At 48.7% G+C, this 26982-nt stretch overlaps 3 protein-coding genes across 3 annotated transcripts in view; 2 read left to right on the forward strand and 1 right to left on the reverse strand.

Moving 5' to 3' along the window:
* Positions 1 to 10199: 10199 nt before the first annotated feature.
* On the forward strand, positions 10200 to 11327 carry LOC138363175 (splicing regulatory glutamine/lysine-rich protein 1-like). Its single transcript, XM_069322168.1, has one exon. It carries the CDS (start codon positions 10200 to 10202, stop codon positions 11325 to 11327), a length of 1128 nt encoding a protein of 375 aa, XP_069178269.1.
* A 993-nt stretch (positions 11328 to 12320) lies between these two features.
* Positions 12321 to 21200, reverse strand: LOC138363176 (involucrin-like). Its single transcript, XM_069322169.1, has 3 exons — positions 21089 to 21200; positions 13140 to 14169; positions 12321 to 12981 (listed from the first exon to the last, which is right to left on the reverse strand). Exons 1-3 carry the CDS (start codon positions 21198 to 21200, stop codon positions 12321 to 12323), a joined length of 1803 nt encoding a protein of 600 aa, XP_069178270.1.
* A 2891-nt stretch (positions 21201 to 24091) lies between these two features.
* Positions 24092 to 26982, forward strand: part of LOC138363178 (uncharacterized) — a 15674-nt gene continuing 12783 nt past the window's right edge. Inside the window, exons 1-2 of the mRNA XM_069322170.1 lie at positions 24092 to 24225; positions 24400 to 24485. Of these exons, the coding sequence (XP_069178271.1) occupies positions 24092 to 24225; positions 24400 to 24485 (220 nt within the window). The remainder of the gene's footprint in view (positions 24226 to 24399; positions 24486 to 26982) is intronic.

A 26982-nucleotide genomic window follows, 5' to 3' on the forward strand; every position in this document is an offset into this window, starting at 1 on the left:
ACTAACGAGCAATGACCTAGATAAGTTTGGTGGGTTGTTTAGGTTAGGACGCTCTCAGTTAATAACACAATACCACTTCAAATCTGACGCTTGTCAAAATCTGAGAAAGAATTCTACAGATACCGGTTTGTGAAGAGGCGGGGCCCAGGAGCTTTTACTGCCTGCCAGCAAGCACTATTGCGTAGGATCACAGGCAGGCCCAGACTTCGATCCTCAGCCCTGAGCCGCTCCTCAGGGCGCTAGAAATTACCATATTTGGATAAAATCAACAAGAAAAAATTGCCTTGTTTGTAGAATATATTTTGTGAGTGGAAACTGTGTCAGGCGATTGTATAGGGTGAGTAATGGGGTGTCAGCCATGAGGTATAGGGTCTTAACCCCTACACTCTCTCTCTCACTCTCTCTCTCTCTCTCTCTCTCTTCTCTCTCTCTCTCTCTCTCTCTCTCTCTCTCTCTCTCTCTCTCTCTCTCTCTCTCTCTCTCTCTCTCTCTCTCTCTCTCTCTCTCTCTCTCTCTCTCTCCCTCCCTCTTCTCTCTCTCTCTCTCTCTCACTCTCTCTCTCTCTCTCTCTCTTTCTCTCTCTCTGGGGTACACCTTCAGCTTTACCTGCACAACAATTCAAAGCTGGTCACTGCTGTGTGACGTTCAGGGACTCCTGCAGGCAGGCAGTGGGTGAAGCCTCAGGCAGCAGTAAATAGACAAGGGCTAGAACATCGTTGCTGTTATTTAGCGAAGCGTGACAGTTGTCCTGACAGAGGAGGAGCAGCAACCATTTCATCAGATATCTGCCAGAGTGTATTTTACACGAGTCAACTATGGCGTCTCAATTATCTCCTTTGACCTCCAGATGTCTGATAAAGATTGCAATAGAAAGAGAGGGCTGATATCTGTGTTCTTCACTACAGCCAAGGGTTGTACCTGGATCTCTTCGTTAATAGACTGCCAACACGACTCCCTTATGGTCGTCTGGGATCCTGAATAAAAAAGCAAGTTTCTCAGTACACACAGAGAGACAATTTCATTCAGAAGGTTTTGCATGATTTACCACCAGGCTGTTGCTTGGAGCGGCCCGCAGGCTCACATATCCACCACAGCCCGGTTGGTCCAGCACTTCTTGAAGAAAACTATCCAGTTTTCTCTTGAAGATGTCAACGTTTCTTCCGGCAATATTTCTTATGCTCGCTGGGAGGATGTTGAACAACCGCGGACCTCTACCATGAGAAACCGGAAGTCAAGGGGGAGATGTGGGGGTCGGGATGGATGGTTGGGCTGTGATTGTGTGTGTGGGGGATGGATGGATGAGCTGTGATTGTGTGTGTGGGGGATGAATGGATGAGCTGTGATTGTGTGTGTGGGGGATGAATGGATGAGCTGTGATTGTGTGTGTGGGGGATGAATGGATGAGCTGTGATTGTGTGTGTGGGGATGAATGGATGAGCTGTGATTGTGTGTGTGGGGATGGATGGTTGGGCTGTGATTGTGTGTGTGTGATGATGGATGGATGAGCTGTGATTGTGTGTGTGTGATGATGGATGGGAGTGAGCATGTACACATGGGACAATAGATCAGTCTAAGATAAATATTAATCATTGATTCTTTGTTTATGCATCCCTGATGACCCCATCATCCCCGTGTCTCTCCTTCACATACACACCACCACTCAAGGAACCCGCACCTGGTCCCAACACCTCGCCTGTAACCCCCCCCCCTTACACATCTTACCTCCGTGTGTCTCCTCACACCATCACGACGGACAACAAGTGACTGCGGATGTTGATAACATTACTTACATATATCTCACGATATCTTATAATATTAATTTAGTATTCACTAATATTTGTATCTGTTGTATGGTAATTATTGTTGCTGTTACCACAGTTCTCAAGATATTTTGGGTAAGACAATATGTAAATGAATACGCAAGGAATATTTGTAAGAACGGAACCGAGTCAAACAAATGTCTGCATATTCATGACCACGTCCGTCACCTCCTCACTGACAACCTTGCTACAAGAAGAGGCTTCACGCACGTAACAACGCCGAGAAAAAATAATGATAAGTAAAAATATACTATTTTTGAGTTAGATGATTTTTTTTTTTTTTACCAGAAACAAGAATGAAAGTAAGGGATGGATCCCCATGACTTACTGATGCCTTATTGAATCATGCGCCATTGTGAGCGGCTAGTGAATCATGCCTCACTCACAGTGGCTAGTGAATCATGGTTCACTCACAGCGGCTAGTGAATCATGGTTCACTCACAGCGGGTAGTGAATCATGGCTCACTCACAGTGGCTAGTGAATCATGGTTCACTCACAGCGGCTAGTGAATCATGGCTCACTCACAGTGGCTAGTGAATCATGGCTCACTCACAGTGGCTAGTGAATCATGGCTCACTCACAGTGGCTAGTGAATCATGGTTCACTCACAGTGGCTAGTGAATCATGCCTCACTCAGATCCGGTAGTGAATCATGCCCTGCACAGATTACTAATGAATTAGGCAGCTACTATGCTCTCTCCTGACGGACTCACCATCAGTATTGATCTACCCAAAACTAGAACTGAGAGCTTCAGATGTCTCAAGTGCCTCTCGAGACGCACTCAGGCTTGAGTGCTTCCAGAGGTTCAAAATACACTCAGAAGAAGTTACTTCATCCAGTTCGTAGACGAAGCTTAACAGGGAATCTTCAGTGCTCACGGACTGGTCAAAAAGAATAATAGCAGTAACTATAATTAGAGATAAGGACGAAAGTATCTGAAACTGGAGGACCAGTACACACGTCAGCCAGCTGGAGGACCACCCAGTACACACGTCAGCCAGCTGGAGGACCACCCAGTACACACGTCAGCCAGCTGGAGGACCACCCAGTACACACGTCAGCCAGCTGGAGGACCACCCAGTACACACGTCAGCCAGCTGGAGGACCACCCAGTACACACGTCAGCCAGCTGGAGGACCACCCAGTACACACGTCAGCCAGCTGGAGGACCACCCAGTACACACGTCAGCCAGCTGGAGGACCACCCAGTACACACGTCAGCCAGCTGGAGGACCACCCAGTACACACGTCAGCCAGCTGGAGGACCACCCAGTACACACGTCAGCCAGCTGGAGGACCACCCAGTACACACGTCAGCCAGCTGGAGGACCACCCAGTACACACGTCAGCCAGCTGGAGGACCACCCAGTACACACGTCAGCCAGCTGGAGGACCCCCCAGTACACACGTCAGCCAGCTGGAGGACCACCCAGTACACACGTCAGCCAGCAGGAGGACCACCCAGTACACACGTCAGCCAGCTAGAGGACCACCTAGTACACACGTCAGCCAGCTGGAAGACCACCCAGTACACACGTCAGCCAGCTGGAGGACCACCCAGTACACACGTCAGCCAGCTAGAGGACCACCTAGTACACACGTCAGCCAGCTGGAGGACCCCCCAGTACACACGTCAGCCAGCTAGAGGACCACTTAGTACACACGTCAGCCAGCTGGAGGACCACCCAGTACACACGTCAGCCAGCTGGAGGACCACCCAGTACACACGTCAGCCAGCTAGAGGACCATCTAGTACACACGTCAGCCAGCTGGAGGACCACCCAGTACACACGTCAGCCAGCTAGAGGACCACCCAGTACACACGTCAGCCAGCTGGAGGACCACCTAGTACACACGTCAGCCAGCTGGAGGACCACCCAGTACACACGTCACCCAGCTAGAGGACCACCCAGTACACACGCCAGCCCCCTGGAGGACCACCCAGTACACACGTCAGCCAGCTGGAGGACCACCCAGTACACACGTCAGCCAGCTGGAGGACCACCCAGTACACACGTCACCCAGCTAGAGGACCACCCAGTACACACGTCAGCCCCCTGGAGGACCACCCAGTACACACGTCACCCAGCTAGAGAACCACCCAGTACACACGTCAGCCCCCTGGAGGACCACCCAGTACACACGTCACTCAGCTAGAGGACCACCCAGTACACACGTCAGCCCCCTGGTGGACCACCCAGTACACACGTCAGCCCGCCGCCCTACGCATCCCCACTCGCCTCATTTACCTAATGGTCGTAATTTTCCGGCGGAAGTGGCTGCAGAATTGCTGTAAAGAATATTCTGACTCCTTATAGTCACTAACGCTCCCCTAAACGAAAAAAAATAGCGCGGCAGTGAGGGGAAAACTCTGGCTCCTGGAGCATATCACGGAGGAATTTTTGGATAAAGAGACAAATTGAGAAGGTTTCATGTAGCGCATCTCAGGGCTCAGGAGATTTAACACTGAATATTTAAGGAATATATATATATATAGGTTTGTTATATACGTATAGGAAGAGCGCCACCATGCCTTGGGTTGTCTGGGCTACAGGCAACGAGGATGGCTGTTGTACAGACACACTGGTAACGCTACACACAGAAATCACAATAGCCTGATGCATCAAATGAACAAATTATAGGTTCGACGTAGGTTCGAACCCTCGTTACGGCCCTTGTGGATTTGTTTATTTAAAATGGTAACGATTTGAGTGCTTCTCTACCTCGACTACTGCCTTTGCTGCTAGTTCTAGTAATACTAGCATTATCACTGCTAAAACTGCTACTTTTAAACCATGCTGCTACTAATGCTGTTACAATCATTAGTACTTACTACAACAGTTACTACTAACGTCATTATTATTCAGGTAAACTAACAACATATACCTAAAGCATCATATATAATGATAAACAGTATAGACACAACCTCATATCTACGCGGACAGTATAACACAACCCAGGTAACTGGTAGTGAATTTTTGTAGACATCTAGTGTCGTATACGGATATATCCGTGTCATATACGATATACTCCGTGTCGTATACAAATATACCCCGAGTCGTATACAGACATACCATATTTTAGGATATAATAGGATAAGTAAAGCAATGTTAGTATTGATTAGCTTTGTTAGGCTTAGCTATGCTAGGTATGTTTAGCTAGGGTAGTTTGGGCTAGGCTAGGTTAGCTTAGCTTAGGTTAGGTACGGAGTGGTTAGGTATTTTTCTCTAATAAGGGCAGGAAACTTGCTCTTTGTGATATTTTCTCTCCTTCACAACAGAAAACATTTTGTGTATTGTTAATACGAGAATGATAGTATAAGCATTTGTCCCAAGGATTACCGGCACTGGCAGCGGTGTAATCAACCAGATATTTAACAATTGCTTTACGCACTGAAATCACACTAACCTGATGCATCAAATGAACAATATTTTAACCCTGTCGTAGCTCTGGGATGCTCCCGGACGCAGATTCGAATCCTCGTCACGGCCCTTGTGGATTTGTTAATTACCTTATGCTTTCGGAAGCTGTCTATAAGAGGGGATGGTAGTAGACAGTGTCACGGGGGGTGGGGGGTGTGGGTGGACATTGTCAGGGGGTGGTAGTGGACAGTGTCACGGGGGGTGGGGGGGGGAGTGGACATTGTCAGGGGGTGGTAGTGGACAGTGTCACGGGGGGTGGGGGGTGTGGGTGGACATTGTCAGGGGGTGGTAGTGGACAGTGTCACGGGGGGTGGGGGGGGAGTGGACATTGTCAGGGGATGGTAGTGGACAGTGTCACGGGGGGTGGGGGGGGGAGTGGACATTGTCAGGGGGTGGTAGTGGACAGTGTCACGGGGGGTGGGGGGGAGTGGACATTGTCAGGGGGTGGTAGTGGACAGTGTCACGGGGGGTGGGGGGTGTGGGTGGACAGTGTCAGGGGGTGGTAGTGGACAGTGTCACGGGGGGTGGGGGGGGGAGTGGACATTGTCAGGGGGTGGTAGTGGACAGTGTCACGGGGGGTGGGGGGTGTGGGTGGACAGTGTCAGGGGGTGTCTGGGGATCCCCAGCTTGGTGCGCATGACAAACTTCACATCATTTGCATACACGCGGAGGACCCCAGGGGATGTGGGGGGTGGAGGGGGGCTGGGTAAGAGATGGTCTGGTTATGAAGAAGAATGAGACGACGGAATTAAGATTAATGATGAGAAAGAGAGAGAGAGAGAGAGAGAGAGAGAGAGAGAGAGAGAGAGAGAGAGAGAGAGAGAGAGAGAGAGAGAGAGAGAGAGAGAGAGAGAGAGAGAGAGAGAGAGAGAGAGAGAGAGACAGAGACAGAGAGAGGGATGAACGTGCCGTTATGGGTATATTATAATATACGGTATATCATGAACTAGTGTGACAGTATAATATAGAACTAGGCTGATCTGCTATAATGATGCTAACGATATCGTGACCTGAAGGGTTATTATGAACTTATGGAAGATATGCTCTGATTGGCTCTTGAACGAAATATAATTAGACAGTGATGCCGCTTGTAATTATCCTAAATTGGCAATCAACAATACCTAGTTCCACCTGCCAGAGGGTAATGACAGTTAAGTGGCACTTATTAGGTGGTCGGGACAGCCACACGACGCCTAGAACATGACAGGCATCTGGCAGACAGAGCTGTTGCGGTTTGTATGTGGCATATGTGGGTGTAATGACACGCTCCAGCACCTCTATCTATATGTGTTGTCACTCTCATTTGTCACTTTCTCATCCTCGTTCTGTCTTAGAAAGTGATGACCACAACCACAGACTAGCGACCATATCACAACCACAACCACAGACTAGCGACCATCAGAACACAACCACAGACTAGCCACCATATCAGACCACAACCACAGACTAGCCACCATATCAGACCACAACCACAGACTAGCCACCATATCAGACCACAACCACAGACTAGCCACCATATCAGACCACAACCACAGACTAGCCACCATATCAGACCACAACCACAGACTAGCCACCATATCAAACCACAACCACAGACTAGCCACCATGTCAGACCACAACCACAGACCAGCCTCCAGGTTCCACATCCGGTAACAATATTGCTCCGCGCTTCATAAAATACTCAATAATTGCTCACGGAAGCTTTAGAGAAACCCATCATATATTCCTGTCTAGTGTTTTACGGCAGAAACTTCATCACTTTTAGCATCAACTCGTTAAATTTAGAGCCCTCGCTCCCTGCTGAGCCTCGGCACTAAGCCAGTTGAGTTGGCAAAAGTGTCCTTATGGGTATCTTAAGACAAGACTAAGTTGGTTTTGTTGTGTTTTAAGGCTGAGGAAATGCCACCTGTGTATATAAAATAAATATTTGTGTTTTTACTTTAAAATTGCACAGGGTGAATAATGTGAGACTTGCTGAGTCATAAGCAGCTATGTGTGTGTATAATCAGCTATGTGTGTATAAGCAGCTATGTGTGTATAAGCAGCTATGTGTGTATAATCAGCTATGTGTGTATAAGCAGCTATGTGTGTATAATCAGCTATGTGTGTATAAGCAGCTATGTGTGTGTATAATCAGCTATGTGTGTATAAGCAGCTATGTGTGTATAATCAGCTATGTGTGTATAAGCAGCTATGTGTGTGTATAATCAGCTATGTGTGTATAAGCAGCTATGTGTGTATAATCAGCTATGTGTGTATAAGCAGCTATGTGTGTGTATAATCAGCTATGTGTGTATAAGCAGCTATGTGTGTATAATCAGCTATGTGTGTATAAGCAGCTATGTGTGTATAAGCAGCTATGTGTGTGTATAATCAGCTATGTGTGTATAAGCAGCTATGTGTGTATGAGCAGCTATGTGTGTATAAGCAGCTATGTGTGTGTATAATCAGCTATGTGTGTATAAGCAGCTATGTGTGTATAATCAGCTATGTGTGTATAAGCAGCTATGTGTGTATAATCAGCTATGTGTGTATAAGCAGCTATGTGTATATAATCAGCTATGTGTATATAATCAGCTATGTGTGTATAATCAGCTATGTGTGTATAAGCAGCTATGTGTATATAATCAGCTATGTGTATATAATCAGCTATGTGTGTATAATCAGCTATGTGTGTATAAGCAGCTATGTGTATATAATCAGCTATGTGTGTATAATCAGCTATGTGTGTATAATCAGCTATGTGTGTATAATCAGCTATGCAAGAATCACACAGCTTGATAATGGTCCAGAACGGATCGAAAAGTGGTGGCTTCTCCATCTTCTAAGCTGTGTGTTGGTCACCAGCAGGGGGTCTGTGTAGCTGGATATGACGGATCCTACTCGATCCTAGGCCGCGTGCCTCTTGAGTGATGCTAAATTGGTAGTGTCAGTGATCCTAGAACTATATTGATTACAAAGCTCATGTCTCTTGTGCCAAGGGCCAAGTGTGTCAGATGCTCTGGGGACAGGTGTACTGATGTCCAAGTGTCCTATACACTTTGTCTTTACTGCTACACTGTTGCCGGTGGTGCCACCTACTGGCCAACACTAGAGGTACAAGCCAGGGTGTACACGTGTTTATTCACCTAGTTGTATTTACCTAGTTGTGCTTGCGGGGTTGAGCTCTGCTCTTTCGGCCCGCCTCTCAACTGTCAATCAATCAACTGTTACTAACTACTATTTTTTTTCACACACATACACACAGGAAGCAGCCCGTAATAGCTGTCTAACTCCCAGGTACCTATTTTCTGCTAGGTGAACAAGGGCATTAGGGAGAAAGAAACTTTGCCCATTTGTCTCTGCCGGTGCAGGGAATCGAACTCGGGCCACGAGATTACGATTACGGCGCAGTCCACTCAGCTACCAGACCCCCTATGTGTAGTCCCACAGCAGCTGTCTACCAATCTTCCAGAGACATATCGTGATCCCATCTGGTCGTCACTCAGGATTGTCAGGATCAGGCTTCCCTTGATATGATTAATTTCGTTGTCTCGCATACCGACCCTTGTGATGTGCAGACTATGAAACACATCTCTGTTAATGTCTACCTTGTTACAATTGTACTATCTGGTGTGATCCGAGGCACTGAGGCAGAGGGCCAGTGCAACACCACGGGTCTGGGTCTAACATGCGTTCCTGTTGCAGATATAGCTACTGCAAAATTAAAGTTCCCTGCATGAGCTGGACACTAGGCTGTGAGGCGGGCCATCTCCTGCTGCAACATTACAATATGGAGCAAGACCTCAGCTATTCCCCTTTTCAATGGGTTTTCCAAGCTGCTCTATATTTTAATATTGAGTTTGTTCTGAATTTGCAATGAAAATAATACCGTGTATAACCAAGGTGTTCTGGTTGGATTTTTTTGTGTAAGATCATTACATACAGAGGAGGAGAGGCAGGCTGACAAAGGTATCTGGGAGGCTGTGCGAACACCAAGGCCACAAGACCTTACAGGAAACCTCATTTAAGCAGGACGGAGGACCGACCCACCGTTCTGGGTTATCTTCTTGAGGTTATCTTGAGATGATTTCGGGGCTTTTTTTTTAGGGTTCCCGAGGCCCGGTCCTCGACCAGGCCTCCACCCCCAAGAAGCAGCCCGTGATAGCTGACTAACACACAGGTACCTATTTTACAGCTAGGTAACAGGGGCATAGGGTGAAAGAAACTCTGCCCATTGTTTCTCGCCGGCGCCTGGGATCGAACCCGGGACCACAGGACCACAAATCTAGCGTGCTGTCCGCTCGGCCAATCCGTTCCCCAGTACCTCCAGACTCGCACCTTAACCCGCGGGCCATGACGTGCTGACCATGTTATAACCTGGGAATCGCAGGGATCCGCCAGGCGTCTGGAGACACACAACACATAGTAAGATTAGTGAGAGTACTCAAGACGAAGGTTTGGGTCTTTTTACCATAGACTTCAAAAGGGTGTTATGCTAATTTCATAAAGTTGGTAAGCTTAGGAATGGACGGACATCTTTTAAGAAGCATCGTGAGCATCGATTTGGACAATCCTTTCCTGGATTCTTTCATGCCACCAACTCTATTAACTGAAATATTTTGTGAATCTGTCAATCACAATAATTCATATGTCTCACCTTCGTGAATGATGAAACACGCCTTTAAATCCCTCCTCCTATACTTATATCGTCCATTAACCATAATCATTGGAGCGGATACTACAATGACCAAACTATTCTGACAGTCATTACATTATCGTGCAGAATAGGTTAAGGCAGGTGTCTGGGGATCACCACAACGTCGGTTCAAGTCACTTCATTTTCCCGAATGATTTTCACAAAGCCATTATCATAAATATAATCCCTCTTAGTCTCCGCAGATATAGCAGGAGAACGATGACAAACACAAACAAAGCAAGAGAACCATGACAAACACAAACAAAGCAAGAGAACCATGACAAACACAAACAAAGCAAGAGAACCATCACAAGCACAAACAAAGCAAGAGAACCATGACAAGCACAAACAAAGCAAGAGAACCATGACAAACACAAACAAAGCAAGAGAACCATCACAGACACAAACAAAGCAAGAGAACCATGACAAACACAAACAAAGCAAGAGAACCATCACAAACAAAGCAAGAGAACCATCACAGACACAAACAAAGCAACAGAACCATCACAAACAAAGCAAGAGAACCATGACAAACACAAACAAAACAAGAGAACCATCACAAACACAAACAAAACAAGAGAACCATCACAGACACAAACAAAGCAAGAGAACCATGACAAACACAAACAAAACAAGAGAACCATCACAAACACAAACAAAGCAAGAGAACCATCACAAACAAAACAAGAGAACCATCACAAACACAAACAAAGCAAGAGAACCATCACAGACACAAACAAAGCAAGAGAACCATGACAAACACAAACAAAACAAGAGAACCATCACAAACACAAACAAAGCAAGAGAACCATCACAGACACAAACAAAGCAACAGAACCATCACAAACAAAGCAAGAGAACCATCACAAACACAAACAAAGCAAGAGAACCATCACAGACACAAACAAAGCAACAGAACCATCACAAACAAAGCAAGAGAACCATGACAAACACAAACAAAACAAGAGAACCATCACAAACACAAACAAAACAAGAGAACCATCACAAACACAAACAAAGCAACAGAACCATCACAAACAAAACAAGAGAACCATCACAAACACAAACAAAGCAAGAGAACCATCACAAACAAAACAAGAGAACCATCACAGACACAAACAAAGCAACAGAACCATCACAAACAAAACAAGAGAACCATCACAAACACAAACAAAGCAAGAGAACCATCACAAACAAAACAAGAGAACCATCACAGACACAAACAAAGCAACAGAACCATCACAAACAAAGCAAGAGAACCATCACAAACAAAGCAAGAGAACCATCACAGACACAAATAAAACAAGAGAACCATCACAAACACAAACAAAGCAAGAGAACCATCACAAACACAAACAAAGCACGACAGCTGTCAGAAACACAAACAGTTTGGGTCACATGGTAATCATCCCAAGCCAACACATACAACTGTGTTCTCAGTGTTGAAGCTTCACCCATTTCCCCCCCCTCAGTTGATACGTGGGGCGAGGTGATGGGTGAATGGGGGGTTGAGGGGTGAGTGAGGTGATGGGTGAGGGGGGAAGGGGAGTGGGTTGAGGTGAAGCGCAGCGGAAGGGGGATTGTGGTGAGGGGAAGGGGATTAAGGGGGATGAGTGTTGAAGGAGAGAATGTTGAAAGCAGAAAACATGGAATGCGAGCCGGCTGACGGGAGCAATATTTGATAACGCGGAGAAATAGGCAGCAACAGAATAGGTGTGTGGGGGGGGGGGTGATAGGGGCGCTGTGGGGGAGGAAAAGGGTGGTTGGGGAAGAAAGGGGGGGGGCAAGGAGGGGGGGATCAGGTGTGTTGGGTAAGAAAAGGTAATACCTTTAGACACAGGTGGGAATGGGGAGGCGAAGAATGATGAGGGAATAACGAGGCAGGAGATTGATGATGATGATGATATAGGAGGAGGAGGAGGAGGAGGAGGAAGAGGAGGAAGAGGAGGAAGAGGAGGAAGAGTAGGAGGATGAGGAAGACGAGGAAGAGGAGGAAGAGTAGGAGAATGAGGAAGACGAGGAAGAGGAAGATGAAGAGTAGGAGGATGAGGAAGACGAGGAAGAGGAGGAAGAGTAGGAGGATGAGGAAGACGAGGAAGAGGAGGAAGAGTAGGAGGATGAGGAAGAGGAGGAAGAGAAGGAAGAGTAGGAGGATGAGGAAGACGAGGAAGAGGAAGATGAAGAGTAGGAGGATGAGGAAGACGAGGAAGAGGAAGAGGAGGAGGAAGAAGAGGAGGAAGAGGAGGAGGAAGAGGAAGAAGAGTAGGAGGATGAAGAAGAGTATGAAATCAAAATACAAATTGTATACTACCTTAAAATACAGCTGGTACTGTTGTCTCTATGTACCGTGCAGCTGGTACTGTTGTCTCTATGTACCGTGCAGCTGGTACTGTTGTCTCTATGTACCGTGCAGCTGGTACTGTTGTCTCTGTGTACCGTGCAGCTGGTACTGTTGTCTCTGTGTACCGTGCAGCTGGTACTGTTGTCTCTGTGTACCGTGCAGCTGGTACTGTTGTCTCTGTGTATGGTGCAGCTGGTACTGTTGTCTCTGTGTATGGTGTAGCTGGTACTGTTGTCTCTGTGTACCGTGCAGCTGGTACTGTTGTCTCTGTGTATGGTGTAGCTGGTACTGTTGTCTCTGTGTACCGTGCAGCTGGTACTGTTGTCTCTGTGTACCGTGCAGCTGGTACTGTTGTCTCTGTGTACCGTGCAGCTGGTACTGTTGTCCCAGAGTACCGTGCAGCTGGTACTGTTGTCTCTGTGTACCGTGCAGCTGGTACTGTTGTCCCAGTGTACCGTGCAGCTGGTACTGTTGTCCCAGAGTACCGTGCAGCTGGTACTGTTGTCCCTGTGTACGGTGCAGCTGGTACTGTTGTCTCTGGGTACCGTGCAGCTGGTACTGTTGTCTCTTTGTACCGTGCAGCTGGTACTGTTGTCTCTGTGTACCGTGCAGCTGGTACTGTTGTCTCTGTGTACCGTGCAGCTGGTACTGTTGTCTCTGTGTACCGTGCAGCTGGTACTGTTGTCTCTGTGTACCGTGCAGCTGGTACTGTTGTCCCCTGTGTACCGTGCAGCTGGTACTGTTGTCTCTGTGTACCGTGCAGCTGGTACTGTTGTCTCTGTGTACCGTGCAGCTGGTACTGTTGTCTCTGTGTACCGTGCAGCTGGTACTGTTGTCTCTGTGTACCGTGCAGCTGGTACTGTTGTCCCAGAGTACCGTGCAGCTGGTACTGTTGTCTCTGTGTACCGTGCAGCTGGTACTGTTGTCTCTGTGTACCGTGCAGCTGGTACTGTTGTCTCTGTGTACCGTGCAGCTGGTACTGTTGTCTCTGTGTATGGTGCAGCTGGTACTGTTGTCTCTGTGTGCCGTGCAGCTGGTACTGTTGTCCCTGTGTACCGTGCAGCTGGTACTGTTGTCCCCTGTGTACCGTGCAGCTGGTACTGTTGTCTCTGTGTACCGTGCAGCTGGTACTGTTGTCCCAGTGTACCGTGCAGCTGGTACTGTTGTCTCTGTGTACCGTGCAGCTGGTACTGTTGTCTCTGTGTACCGTGCAGCTGGTACTGTTGTCTTTGTGTACCGTGCAGCTGGTACTGTTGTCTCTGTGTATCGTGCAGCTGGTACTGTTGTCTCTGTGTACCGTGCAGCTGGTACTGTTGTCCCAGTGTACCGTGCAGCTGGTACTGTTGTCTCTGTGTACCGTGCAGCTGGTACTGTTGTCTTTGTGTACCGTGCAGCTGGTACTGTTGTCTCTGTGTATCGTGCAGCTGGTACTGTTGTCTCTGTGTACCGTGCAGCTGGTACTGTTGTCCCAGTGTACCGTGCAGCTGGTACTGTTGTCCCAGAGTACCGTGCAGCTGGTACTGTTGTCTCTGTGTACCGTGCAGCTGGTACTGTTGTCCCAGTGAACCGTGCAGCTGGTACTGTTGTCCCAGAGTACCGTGCAGCTGGTACTGTTGTCTCTGTGTACCGTGCAGCTGGTACTGTTGTCCCTGTGTATGGTGCAGCTGGTACTGTTGTCCCAGAGTACCGTGCAGCTGGTACTGTTGTCTCTGTGTACCGTGCAGCTGGTACTGTTGTCCCAGTGTACCGTGCAGCTGGTACTGTTGTCTCTGTGTGCCGTGCAGCTGGTACTGTTGTCTCTGTGTACCGTGCAGCTGGTACTGTTGTCTCTGTGTACCGTGCAGCTGGTACTGTTGTCCCCTGTGTACCGTGCAGCTGGTACTGTTGTCCCCTGCGTACCGTGCAGCTGGCCATCAGAGGCACACATCACAGGGAGTGCAGCCTGACGCATGTATCAAGCGAGAGTCTGGCAGATGACTGAATCACAGAACATTTCTCTACATTTCGCGTCCTGGATAAACTGACCAATTAGGCGGAGCCAAGGGAGTATTGAGAGTTAAGGGCTAATTAAGAACCTCATTAACCCCATCTTGAACCATCAACCTGTTATAGGTAGTTAAGTTACAAGTTTTAAACGCATAGAAAAACATGAAACTTGTTGTATTTGTATGAGAGTTTGTGAACTTAATGGAGATTTAATCGAAAGAGAACTTGATAAACACCTCCGAAGGCTATATAGATGGTCAAGCGAGCTGTGATTCGTCAGGCTGCGAGCAGCCGCGTCTAATAGTTTGGTTGAACAGGTCACCCACCAGAAAGGGAACGCTGATCCTCCGAACCAACGCAAAGCAAACGGCATGTAAGGTATTTGCTTCACAGTTTACTCATAGTACCAACAAGTACTATGGACAGAGTGCACAAGATACAAGTTGTTGAGCCCCGCGCTCATGTCTTCCCGGCCCAGTACTGAGGCCTCACACACACCTACTCTGAAATTGAAATTGAATAAGTTTATTGAGGTAAAATACACACAAAGGGATGAGGTAGCTCAAGCTATTCTCACCCCGTTCAGTACAACGTGTTAATACATACATAGACCTACTCTGAGGTAAGTATTCCTGGGGGCTAAGGTCTGAGGAAGTCTGCAAACTGCACAACTATCTCCCAGACCTTGTTACATTCGATCTTACTTTATTCCATAATCTTACCTATAATATTCCTCCCACCTATCACAGCTTATTTACGTCCCTCCCCCACTTCCCTCCTTCTATCCTCCATCACCATAACAAAAACTTTTAAGATCACTTCACATGCTCCACCACTGGTTTTCTCCCTCATTCTCTCTCTCTCTCCTTCCTTCTCTCCCTCCTTCCTTCTCTCCCTCATTCTCTCTCTCTCCTTTCTTCTCTCCCTCATTCTCTCTCTTTCTCCATCCTTCTCTCCCTCCTTCCTTCTCTCCCTCCTTCCTTCTCTCCCTCAGTCCCTCCTACCATCCCTCCCTCCTGCTGTGCCTCCCTCCCTGGCCCCGTGACGGCTCCAGCAGCCTCAGCGCAGCACTCCCTCTCACGCTCCATCATCAGGGACTCTCTGTGGCCGCCCGCAGCAAATATTAAATGTTCACATCACCCAGATTGAACCTTCATTATTCACCGAGCACCGGGCTAGCAGAGCACTATACATTATTCATCACAAGACTCATCTCCTTACTGCCTCTCTCAGGGAAGTGACGGCGAGAGCTCTCCGCGCTTCCCGGAGGTCAGTTTACAATGTTGCTCTTTGTGTTCCTGGCCATCAGTCTTTAGCACTGTAGTGTGTGCGTGTGGCGGGTTGTGTGCGTGTGGCGGGTTGTGTGCGTGTGGCGGGTTGTGTGCGTGTGGCGGGCTGTGTGCGTGTGGCGGGCTGTGTGCGTGTGGCGGGTTGTGTGCGTGTGGCGGGTTGTGTGCGTGTGGCGGGTTGTGTGCGTGTGGCGGCCTGTGTGCGTGTGGCGGGTTGTGTGCGTGTGGCGGGTTGTGTGCGTGTGGCGGGTTGTGTGCGTGTGGCGGCCTGTGTGCGTGTGGCGGGTTGTGTGCGTGTGGCGGGTTGTGTGCGTGTGACGGGTTGTGTGCGTGTGGCGGGTTGTGTGCGTGTGACGGGTTGTGTGCGTGTGGCGGGTTGTGTGCGTGTGGCGGGTTGTGTGCGTGTGGCGGGTTGTGTGCGTGTGACGGGTTGTGTACGTGTGGCGGCCTGTGTACGGGGAAGGGGAGGGGGGGGGAGTTCAGCTGCTGTGGGCACCCACCATTAATACACTGGTATGATACAACCCACTTGACACTGGTATAATACAACCCACTTGACACTGGTATAATACAACCCACTTGACACTGGTATGATACAACCCACTTGACACTGGTATGATACAACACACCGGACACTGGTATGATACAACACACCGGACACTGGTATGATACAACACACCGGACACTGGTATGATACAACACACTGGACACTGGTATGATACAACACACCGGACACTGGTATGATACAACACACCGGACACTGGTATGATACAACACACCGGACACTGGTATGATACAACACACTGGACACTGATACGATACAACACACCGGACACTGGTATGATACAACACACCGGACACTGGTATGATACAACACACTGGACACTGGTATGATACAACACACCGGACACTGGTATGATACAACACACTGGACACTGGTATGATACAACACACCGGACACTGGTATGATACAACACACCGGACACTGGTATGATACAACACACTGGACACTGGTATGATACAACACACTGGACACTGGTATGATACAACTCACCGGACACTGGTATGATACAACACACTGGACACTGGTATGATACAACTCACCGGACACTGGTATGATACAACACACCGGACACTGGTATGATACAACACACCGGACACTGGTATGATACAACACACTGGACACTGGTATGATACAACACACCGGACACTGGTATGATACAACACACTGGACACTGGTATGATACAACACACCGGACACTGGTATGATACAACACACCGGACACTGGTATGATACAACACACTGGACACTGGTATGATACAACACACTGGACACTGGTATGATACAACTCACCGGACACTGGTATGATACAACACACTGGACACTGGTATGATACAACACACCGGACACTGGTATGATACAACACACCGGACACTGGTATGATACAACACACCGGACACTGGTATGATACAACACACCGGACACTGGTATGATACAACACACCGGACACTGGTATGATACAACACACCGGACACTGGTATGATACAACACACCGGACACTGGTATGATACAACACACTGGACACTTGTACCGGAACACTGAAAAAAACGGAACCTAAGTACTGAAGGTCAAGACCAGTATAAACACAATTACACGAGTACACATTCACTCAGGGACGAAAATAACTTAATTCATGTTTCAAAATGCTGGAGAAATGCTTCACAAAACTTCATCAATGAAAGCGCTGATTAATGTCTGTTCGCTGTCATAACGCGGTTCTACAGTTAAACTTGTGGGAGGTGCTCTGGCATGATACGAATGTTTCTCGGAAACTGCACATAGTACACAAGTACTATAAATGTGCACATGAATAGCGTGAGCACATGGCAGGACACACAGGAGACCTCTCGATATATAATGAACTTATCTGCTGACAATGAGTCTGTCACACACACACACACACATACACGCACACACACTCCAGGGGGGCCTGACAGCTGAGTGGACAGCGCTCTGAACTCGTAATACTAGGGTCCGGATTCGATCCCCGGTGATGGCAGAAACAAAATGGGCAGAGTTTCTTTAACCCTGATGCCCCTGTTACCTAGCAGTAAACAGGTACCTGAGAGTTAGACAGCTGCTACGGGCTGCGCCCTGTGTGTTTGTGTACTCACCTATTTGTGCTTGTGGGGGTTGAGCTTTGGCTCTTTGGTCCCGCCTCTCAACTATCAATCAACTGGTGTACAGATTCCTGAGCCTATAGTCTATAACGAGTCTATACCCTCTGGGAGATCATTTACATATGTCAGAAACAGTATAGGTTCAAGGACTGACCCCTGCGGGACTCCACTCGTGTCGTCACGCCAATCCGAGACCTCAACCCCTCTCAGTGACTCGTTGTCTTCTGTTGCTTAGGTACTCCCATATCCAACGGAGTACCTTCCCTTTCACTCCAGCCTGCATCTCCTGCTTTTTCACTAGCCTCTTGTGTGGTACTGCATCAAAGGCTTTCTGGAAATCCAAAAATATGCAGTCTGCCCACCCCTCTCTTTCTTGCCTGATTTTTGTTGCCTGGTCGTAAAATTCAATTAGCCCTGTGAGGCAGAACTTGCCATCCCTGAACCCATGTTGATGCTGTGTTACAAAGTTCTTTTACTCGAGATGTTCCCCTAGCTTTCTTCGCACAATCTTCTCCATCAGCTTGCAAGGTATGCAGGTTAGGGAGACTGGCCTGTAGTTCAGTGCCTCCTGTCTATCCCCTTTCTTGTATATCGGGACTACGTTAGCTACTTTCCAAATTTCTGGCAGTTCCCATGTTGCCAGTGATTTGTTATACACCATGGAGAGTGGCAGGCACAGTGCTTCTGCTCCTTCCTTTAGTATCCAAGGGGAGTTTCATCTGGGCCTATAGCCTTTGTCACATCCAACTCTAGTAAACACTTCCTTACTTCCCCACTGGTAATCTCAAACTCTTCTTGTGGTTCCTGGTTAACTATTCCCTCTCTTATCTCTGGAATCTTTCCTTGTTCTAAAGTGAAGACTGTTATGGGGGGTGGGCTGGGGCTCTGCTAGCAGGGGGCTGCTATGGGCTCAGAAGGTAAAGTACTCAGCCCCTCCAACTCTCGGGACTCACCGGAGTCGCTTGGTCCCACAGGAGAGGACCTGTAATACCCACCACCGCAGGTCTTTGCTCTCACCACTGGGGGTGCCACTGATTCACCCTGGGAGCCCTTCAGTCACCCACGGGGAAACTGCTGTTAGCAATTCCGGCCTAGACCTGTGAAGCAGTGAAGGAAAACCCAGTCTTACCTTTTAACAATCACTTCCCCTGAGTCTAGCCTGCCAGACAAAAAGGTTGCAAGAATTCCTTTCCCGCCTGCCTTCCCTATCTTCTTTTAACAAGGTCGCCAGCTGGGTTGATATATCTGCACCCCAGCAATGCAGTTCAGTGGGTGTATTCTATATTGCTTGTTGCCAAAGTGTTGCTACTCCTATAGATCTGACACTGGACTGTCAGCCCAAGGTACTCCCATAAAAGTTTGTGTGGCTTTACCTCTCTCCAGCCACTACATTGCTTGTTGCCACCATTCTGTCTCATGATACTGGGCGGATGGCCTAGGGTACACTTTTATATAAGTCTGTACTACTTTACCACTCTCCAGACAATAAGAACTTCTATAGAAAACGTGATGTTCCCTAGGTGGGACTATGATATCCCTCGTATATAGAGATTATTATGGAGGCACACTTAAACACAATGATAAAATATGTGAATTTACTGACATAAGCTACATGATCACACATACAATTACAAGCAATACAGGAATGGAAAATGAGAATAATAAATCTGGAGATCGTCAGCAACTCTTCTTTCACGACCTCCAACAACTCCTTCAACTGGGCAGATTAAAAAAGAAGCCCACACACTCTCACACATAGGGGGCTCTTCGTCGACGTCGGCTACCACCTCTTCAACTGCTCCTTCGTCCAAACACACTGTCCTCTTCAACAGTCCTGGACACAAGCTGTCCTGCAGCCTATCCTACTGCTAATGTATCAGTGATATACTGTAACATACACAGGTAAATATCGTGGCCTGTCTAGCCTACTCAATCAAGGGGTAATGGGAGGGAATTGGATATACCTTTACATTCCTGGCTTACGACGCCTGTCCCTCGATGGTGTGAGGTTCCCACACTTCCTGAGTCGGTCCTTGACGATCCAGGAACGTTCTACAAGTCCTCAGGTGTCGTGAAGCCTTCTCAGTCATCGCCGAACCACTCCCAGAGTTTCAGATATCCCAATCCTGGTTCACCAGTGGGCACTGAGCTAATCACTGTAAGCACACACTCGTCCCTTCCACAAGGCGTTGCTCCTTGCCCTAGGAACGGTGTCGTCCCTCCGAAATCCTCAGTGAACGTGACCCGATCACAGCTAGGCCTGCCCGCCACACCTTCCAGACCCCCAAACGTCAGGCGGCGCCCCTTCAGCGTCGTCGCCGACTGATTCTTTAAGTTTTGGCACTTCTCCGCTCAATGAGCTTGGTTTCTTCTTGCTTCCCTGAAGTGCAGGGTCTTCAATAACATTGGTGGGCTGCGATGGCTAACTTTAATCCACTGAGTAAGGCTCTAGAAGCCTTAAGTACCACGAGAGCTGATCGAGGCGCATCCTCTCACCTCCACAGCCAGGTCAACTCTAGGACGCTACCACCGCTGGCGCCGCCAGGGGCACTCGGTGACGTCACGGCGGGCTCTGATTGGTCGCCCGTGACCTAAATTAGCCAATCCGCAGTCGGCTGGCATCCTCCACAAAATAGCGGATCTGCAGGTAGGGGGTACCATTTCGTTTGTATCAGGGCGCCACTTTCCCCTTACCTACAACTTATAATGTAAATTTCTCCCTTATCAGGCGGCCGCTCTGGTCGCCACATATACCAAAAGATTGCCTGCATCTCCGAGAATCAGTAAAGAAAGCTGATATGACTCTTAAAGCAGGCATACGGGAGAAATAGGAGAGGGCACCGTAACATACCCCTCCCCTTAAAATAAGAGTCATATCGAATGAGCAGCATTGGAGATGGCAACTATGCTCCTGCTCCCTCCATTCCTGAAGTGTTACTCCTCCAGTTCGTGTCGTGGCTCGCACCACCTCGCCAGTCACTTGTGTTTCTATACTTGCACCTCGCACAGGACCGGGTGGAGTGGGTGTTCCTTGAACACCTATAAGGGTTCCTCCTTCCGTCTCCACGAGTGCATCCCAACGACTTGTTGCCACTGCAAGGTTCAGTGCATGTAGAGCCTCCACTGCATCGTGCACTCTGAGGTACCCTTGCACTTCCACTGCGTTCTACAGGTACTCCATGCTTCCTCTCAGGATCTCCTCTTCGCCATTCTTCTCTCTTCTCGGTTCCTCTTCTCCCGGAAGTGCGCTGTCTCCTCTCAGCGACACCTTTTACCCGTCCTCCATCCAGCAACTTCATCTCTTCCGCACTAGGCTTTTGCGATGGCCCAATGCTCCTCTGGCTTGGCTGGTGCCTAACCCGGGTATACCTGTTCCCTGCTTTTTTCCAATTTCTCTTCCAATGCCATTCATTCCACCGTCCTTGACGACCATCTTCATTCCTCCATGAGACTCTTTTCCATGTAGACGTCTTCTGTGCATGGTTGGGCTTATTCACCTCACTGTGGCTCACCTCGCCATGGTGTTTTTTTTTTTTTTTGCACCTGCCACTATTCGTCCAGCCGGAGTAGGGTGCACTGTGTCGTGGCTCTTCCACTCTGCCCCTCATCGCCATTCGCTCATCCACTGAGTTCACCTTTTTTGGTGGAGGGAGTACGGCCTGCAGCAACTTCACTGCCCCAGGCGCTTGTACAGCTACGCCTCGCCACTCCTCCACATGCATCATTAGGCTTAACCGCAGGTCCATCGTCGGGGTTATCCACGACCTCCGATGACCTCTGTGCCCTTTCACCTTCGTCGTTGTCGTCCCTGACGATGTTATCATTGGTGCGGTTGGCAACCTCACCACTGCCTGGGGTCAACCAACACCTCACCTGGCAGGGTCGCACGACTGCCTGACACATAGGCACTCCTGGCCCAATCGGGTTGTATCCTTCCTCCACCGAGGTCGTTACCAGCACCATCTGCACGTGCTCTAAGGGTAACTTAGGGGCTACAGCTACGATAGTCATCTCGACTTCATGGTCGGTAATCAGCTGTACCTCGTGAAGTGGTAACCTGTACTCTTCTCCCACACTCCGTATTCTCACCACTCCCACAGGTGGAGTGCATTAGATTCGTTGGGAAGAATACTCCTGGCTACCATGCTTACGTCAGCACCCGTATCACGAAGAACTGCAATCTCCACTGGGTCTGACTTGTCAAACTTCACTGTGGCCCTGAAAACGAAGGGGGTGTTGGCCCAACTTCATTTCCCAACCATTCACATCGGGTCCGCTATAATATGGGGTATGAACATATACTCTCTCCTCTTCTAACATCAGTCCCATATTCCTCCGGTTCTCGTCACACTCACGGGCGAAATGTCCTTTTACACCACAGTTGTAGCATCGGCCGCCTTCCCTAGGCGACCAGTCGCCAGTCACTCTGGCTATGCCAACAGCAGACGTTCCCTGAGTCCTACTTGGACTCCCCGTCGTCGGTTTCCGGGCAGCAGCTCCTGCCCCCGAGAGATCCACTGCTCACAGCTTGGGGCTTCCTTCCCGCGTCTCTCGAGCTCTTGAACCTATTTACTTCACTAAGCATACTATTCTTGGGAGAATCCCCGCCCGTCCTCGCTCCCTCTGAACTTCTAAAGTTCCCTCTAGACCTGGCGTAAGGCGAGTGTCTGGGCGGTTCCTCCTTTCTGAGATGCAGTGCCTCCTCCAGCATGTCGGCTCGGTCCGCTGCAGCTTTAAGGTCCTTTATTCCTGCCTCCTTCACTCTGACCTTGAGTTCGGGATGGAGCATCGACATGAACTTTTCCATAACAATCAACTGTTTCAGCTCCACCATCGTCTCTACCTCTTCGGCCTTCAGCCATTGTAGAAACCTGTGCTCCATGTCCCGAGCAGTCTCAGCATATGACCTTCCCGATGCCCTTGTGCAATCACGGAAGCGTTTCCTGTAGACCTCCGGGGTTAGTCTATATGAGTGAAGCACCGTTTTCTTGATTGTGTCGTATATGACACACTCTTCGATGTTCAACATGTTATAAGCCTCTCTGGCCTCACCAGTCAATCTTCTCTGCACTAACGCAGCCCAATCCTCCTCCGGCCATTCCTTCAATGTTGCAATCCTCTCAAAATGGTCGAAGAAAGCCTCGGCCTCCAGAGGATCGAAGGTGGGTAGATCGCGCTCCTGGGCCTTGAGGTCGTCCCGACGTGCAGGTATCGAGACTAACCAATGTTCAACACACCTCAACTTGACCTCCCTGTTCGTCTCTATCTCGGCTCGCTGCATTTGTAGCTGGGCTTCCTTGTCTTCTCGTTTCAGTTGTGCCTCTCTTTCTTCTCGTTTCAACTATGCCTCTCTTTCTCGCTCCTCACGCTGCGCATCTCTTTCTTCTCGTCACAGCTGGGCCTCTCTTTCTTCTCGTGTCAGCTGTGCCTCTCCTTCTTCTCGTTTCAGCTGCGCCTCTCTCTCACGCTCTTCACGCCGCAGCTGCGCCTCTCTCTTCTCGTGTTGCAGCTGTGCTTCTCTCTCCTCTCGACGCAGTTGAGTCTCTAATTGCATTCGCATTATTCCCAGCTGCACGCACTTCCTGCTACTAATGGATCCCCCGCTGCTTCCACGTTCACTGCAAGTTCTGGCCACACTTGCAGGTGCTTGGGACGGCTCTACTTGGGACGGCTCACCTTGAGACGGCCTTTCTTGAGATGGCTCCTCTCCCGTCGTCTCCTCTCGAGCTGTGAGCTGTGCCATGATCTCTATCCTTCACTCCACTACCTTAGTTGTCCTCAACCTGATCTCAAAGTGGTTTGCCACTTGTTGGAGCTGAGCTTTGGTACATTCCACCAAAATTTTCTCATCCCTCGTCTCCATAAATTGGCCTGTCTAGCCTACTCAATCAAGGGGTAATGGGAGGGAATTTGACATACCTTTACATTCCTGGCTCACGACGCCTGTAGCTCGACGGTGTGAGGTTCCCACGCTTCCTGAGTCGGTCCTTGACGATCCAGGAACGTTCCACAAGTCCTCAGGTGTCGTGAAGCCTTCGCGTCATCGCCGAACCACTCCCAGAGTTTCAGATATCCCAATCCTGGTTCACCAGTGGGCACTGAGCTAATCACTGTAAGAACACACTCGTCCCTTCCACAAGGCGTTGCTCCTTGCCCTAGGAACGGTGTCGTCCCTCCAAAATCCTCAGTGAACGTGACCCGATCACAGCTAAGCCTGCCCGCCACACCTTCCAGACCCCCAAACGTCAGGTGGGGCCCCTCCAGCGTCGTCGCCGACCGATTCTTCAAGTTTTGGCACTTCTCCGCTCAATGAGCTTGGTTTCTTCTTGCTTCCCGGAAGTGCAGGGTCTTCAATAACAATGGTGGGCTGCGATGGCTAACTTTAATCCACTGAGTAACGCTCTAGAAGCCTCAAATCCACGAGAGCTGATCGAGGCGCATCCTCTCACCTCCACAGCCAGGTCAACTCTGGACGCTACCACCGCTGGCGCCGCCAGGGGCACTCGGTGATGTCACGGCGGGCTCTGATTAGTCACCCATGACCTAAGTTAGCCAATCCGCAGTCGGCTGGCATCCTCCACAAAATGGCGGATCTGCAGGTAGGGGGTACCATTTTGTTTGTATCAGGGCGCCACTTTCCCCTTACCTTCAACTTATAATGTAAATTTCTCCCTTATCAGGCGGCCGCTCTGGTCGCCACATATACCAAAAGATTACCTGCATCTCCGAGAATCAGTAAAGAAAGCTGATATGACTCTTAAAGCAGGCATACGGGAGAAATAGGAGAGGGTACCGTAACAAGACCTCTTGGAATTTCATATTCAGTTCCTCACACACTTCCTTGTCGTTTGTAGTGAATCCTTCTGCCCCAATCCTTATTTTCATTACCTGTCCCTTTACTGTTGTTTTTCTCCTGATGTGGCTGTGCAGCAATTTAGGTTGAGTCTTTGCCTTGCGTGCGATGTCATTTTCGTATTGCCCTTCTGCCTCTCTTCTCATCCTGACATATTCATTCCTGGTACTCTGGTATCTTTCTCTGCTCTCCAGTGTCCTGTTATTCCTATAGTTTCTCCATGCCCTTTACTTTGCTGCTTAGCTAGCCTACATCTCTGATTAAACCATGGGTTTCTCATCTTCATTTCATTGTTTTCCTTTTGGACTTGTATGCTGCTTCCTTGCACTTCTGCGTGATGTAGTCCATCATGTCTTGGGCCGTCTTTCCCCTGAGCTCTGTTTCCCATGTTATATCTGTTAGGAATTTTCTTATCTCCTCATAGTTTCCCTTTCGGAATGCCAGTTTTTTGTTTTCAGTACTCCTCCTCGAGTTCAATAACCCTTCCTCAACCAGATACGCAAACGCCAGTACACTGTGGTCGCTCATTCCTTCTGAGGCCTCAAAGCTGATTTCCCTTATGTCAGAGTCGTTCAGAGTGAAGACTAGGTCGAGTCTCGCTGGTTCATCGTTTCCTGTATGAGTGTGTGTTTGTGGTGTGTGTGTGTGTGTGTGTGTGTGTGTGTGTGTGTGTGTGTGTGTGTGTGTGTGTGTGTGTGTGTATACTCACCTAGTTGTGCTTGCGGGGGTTGAGCTCTGGCTCTTTGGTCCCGCCCCTCAACTGTCAATCAACTGGTGTACAGATTCCTGAGCCTACTGGGCTCTATCATATCTACATTTGAAGCTGTGTATGGAGTCAGCCTCCACCACATCACTTCCTAATGCATTCCATTTGTCTACTACTCTGACACTGAAAAAAAATTCTAACGTCTCTATGGCTCATTTGAGCACTCAATTTCCACCTGTGTCCCCTAGTGCATGCTCCTTGTGTTAAATAGTCTGTCCTTATCTATCCTATCAATTCCTCTGATAATCTTGCATGTGGTGATCATGTCCCCTCTAACTCTTCTGTCTCCCAGAGACGTGAGGTTTAATTCCCGTAGTCTCTCCTCGTAGCTCATACCCCTCAGTTCGGGTATTAGTCTGGTGGCAAACCTTTGAACCTTTTCCAGTTTAGTTTTATGCTTGACTAGAAATGGACTCCATGCTGAAGCCGCATACTCCAGGATTGGTCTGACATATGTGGTATATAATGTTGTCAAAGATTATTTGTGTGTGTGTACTCACCTATTTGTGCTTGCGGGGGTTGAGTTTTGGTCCTTTGGTCCCGCTTCTCATCTGTCAATCAACTGGTGTACAGATTCTTGAGCCTACTGGGCTCTATCATATCTACATTTGAAACTGTGTATGGAGTCAGCCTCCACCACATCACTGCCTAATGCATTCCATCTGTTAACTACTCTGACACTGAAAAAGTTCTTTCTAACGTCCCTGTGGCTCATGTGGGAATTCAGTTTTCACCTGTGTCCCCTTGTTCGCGTACCACCAGTGTTGAATAGTTTATCCTTGTCTATCCGGTCGATTCCCCTGAGGATTTTGTAGGTAGTGATCATGTCTCCCCTTACTCTTCTGTCTTCCAGTGTCGTAAGGTGTATTTCCCGCAGCCTTTCCTCGTAACTCATGCCTCTTAGTTCTGGGACTAGTCTAGTGGCATATCTCTGAACTTTTTCCAGCTTCGTCTTGTGCTTGACAAGGTACGGGCTCCATGCTGGGGCCGCATACTCCAGGATTGGTCTTACATATATGGTATACAAGATTCTGAACGATTCCTTACACAGGTTCCTGAAGGCTGTTCTGATGTTAGCCAGCCTCGCAAATGCCGCAGACGTAATTCTTTTTATGTGGCTTCAGGAGACAGGTTTGGTGTGATATCACACCAAAGCTACGGGTGTGTGTTCACACCTAGGGTGATCACACCCAGAGCTACGGTGTGTGTGTGTGTGTGTGTGTGTGTGTGTGTGTGTGTGTGTGTGTGTGTGTGTGTGTGTGTGTGTGTGTGTGTGTGTGTGTGTGTGTGTGTGTGTGTGTGTGTGTGAAAAAAAATTGATTGACAGTTAAGAGGCGGCCCGAAGGAACAGAGCTCAACCCCCACAAGCACAACTAGGTGAATACACAGAGAGCGCGCGTCCTTTGGTCTAGCGGTGAACGACATTGATTCACACACGCAAGTCTCGGCTTCGAATCCCGGCTGCGACACAAGCAATCTGGAAGCGTCTCCTTTCATTTCACGCCTCTGTTCACCAAGCAATAAATAGGTATATCTGAGTTAGGAAGCTGTTGTGGGCTGCATTCTGGAAACGGTCAGTAGTTGGCCTAGTAGTTAGATATACATATATATACACACATACATGCATATATATATATATATATA

Source organism: Procambarus clarkii, chromosome 10 (genome assembly GCF_040958095.1).
Source record: "Procambarus clarkii isolate CNS0578487 chromosome 10, FALCON_Pclarkii_2.0, whole genome shotgun sequence".
Taxonomy (NCBI): Eukaryota; Metazoa; Arthropoda; class Malacostraca; order Decapoda; family Cambaridae; genus Procambarus; species Procambarus clarkii.

What these genes read in the sequence shown, in the direction of transcription:
- LOC138363175 (XM_069322168.1), top strand. Translation starts at nt 10,200, where the DNA reads ATGACAAACACAAACAAAGCAAGAGAACCATCACAAGCACAAACAAAG.
- LOC138363176 (XM_069322169.1), bottom strand. Translation starts at nt 21,200, where the DNA reads ATGCACAGAAGACGTCTACATGGAAAAGAGTCTCATGGAGGAATGAAG. An exon ending in TGGAAAAAAGCAGGGAACAG is followed by an intron (nt 14,170 to 21,088) that starts GTATACCCGGGT and finishes TCTGATGGCCAG; the next exon opens with CTGCACGGTACGCAGGGGAC. An exon ending in ACAACAGTACCAGCTGCACG is followed by an intron (nt 12,982 to 13,139) that starts GTACTCTGGGAC and finishes CACGGTACACAG; the next exon opens with GGGACAACAGTACCAGCTGC.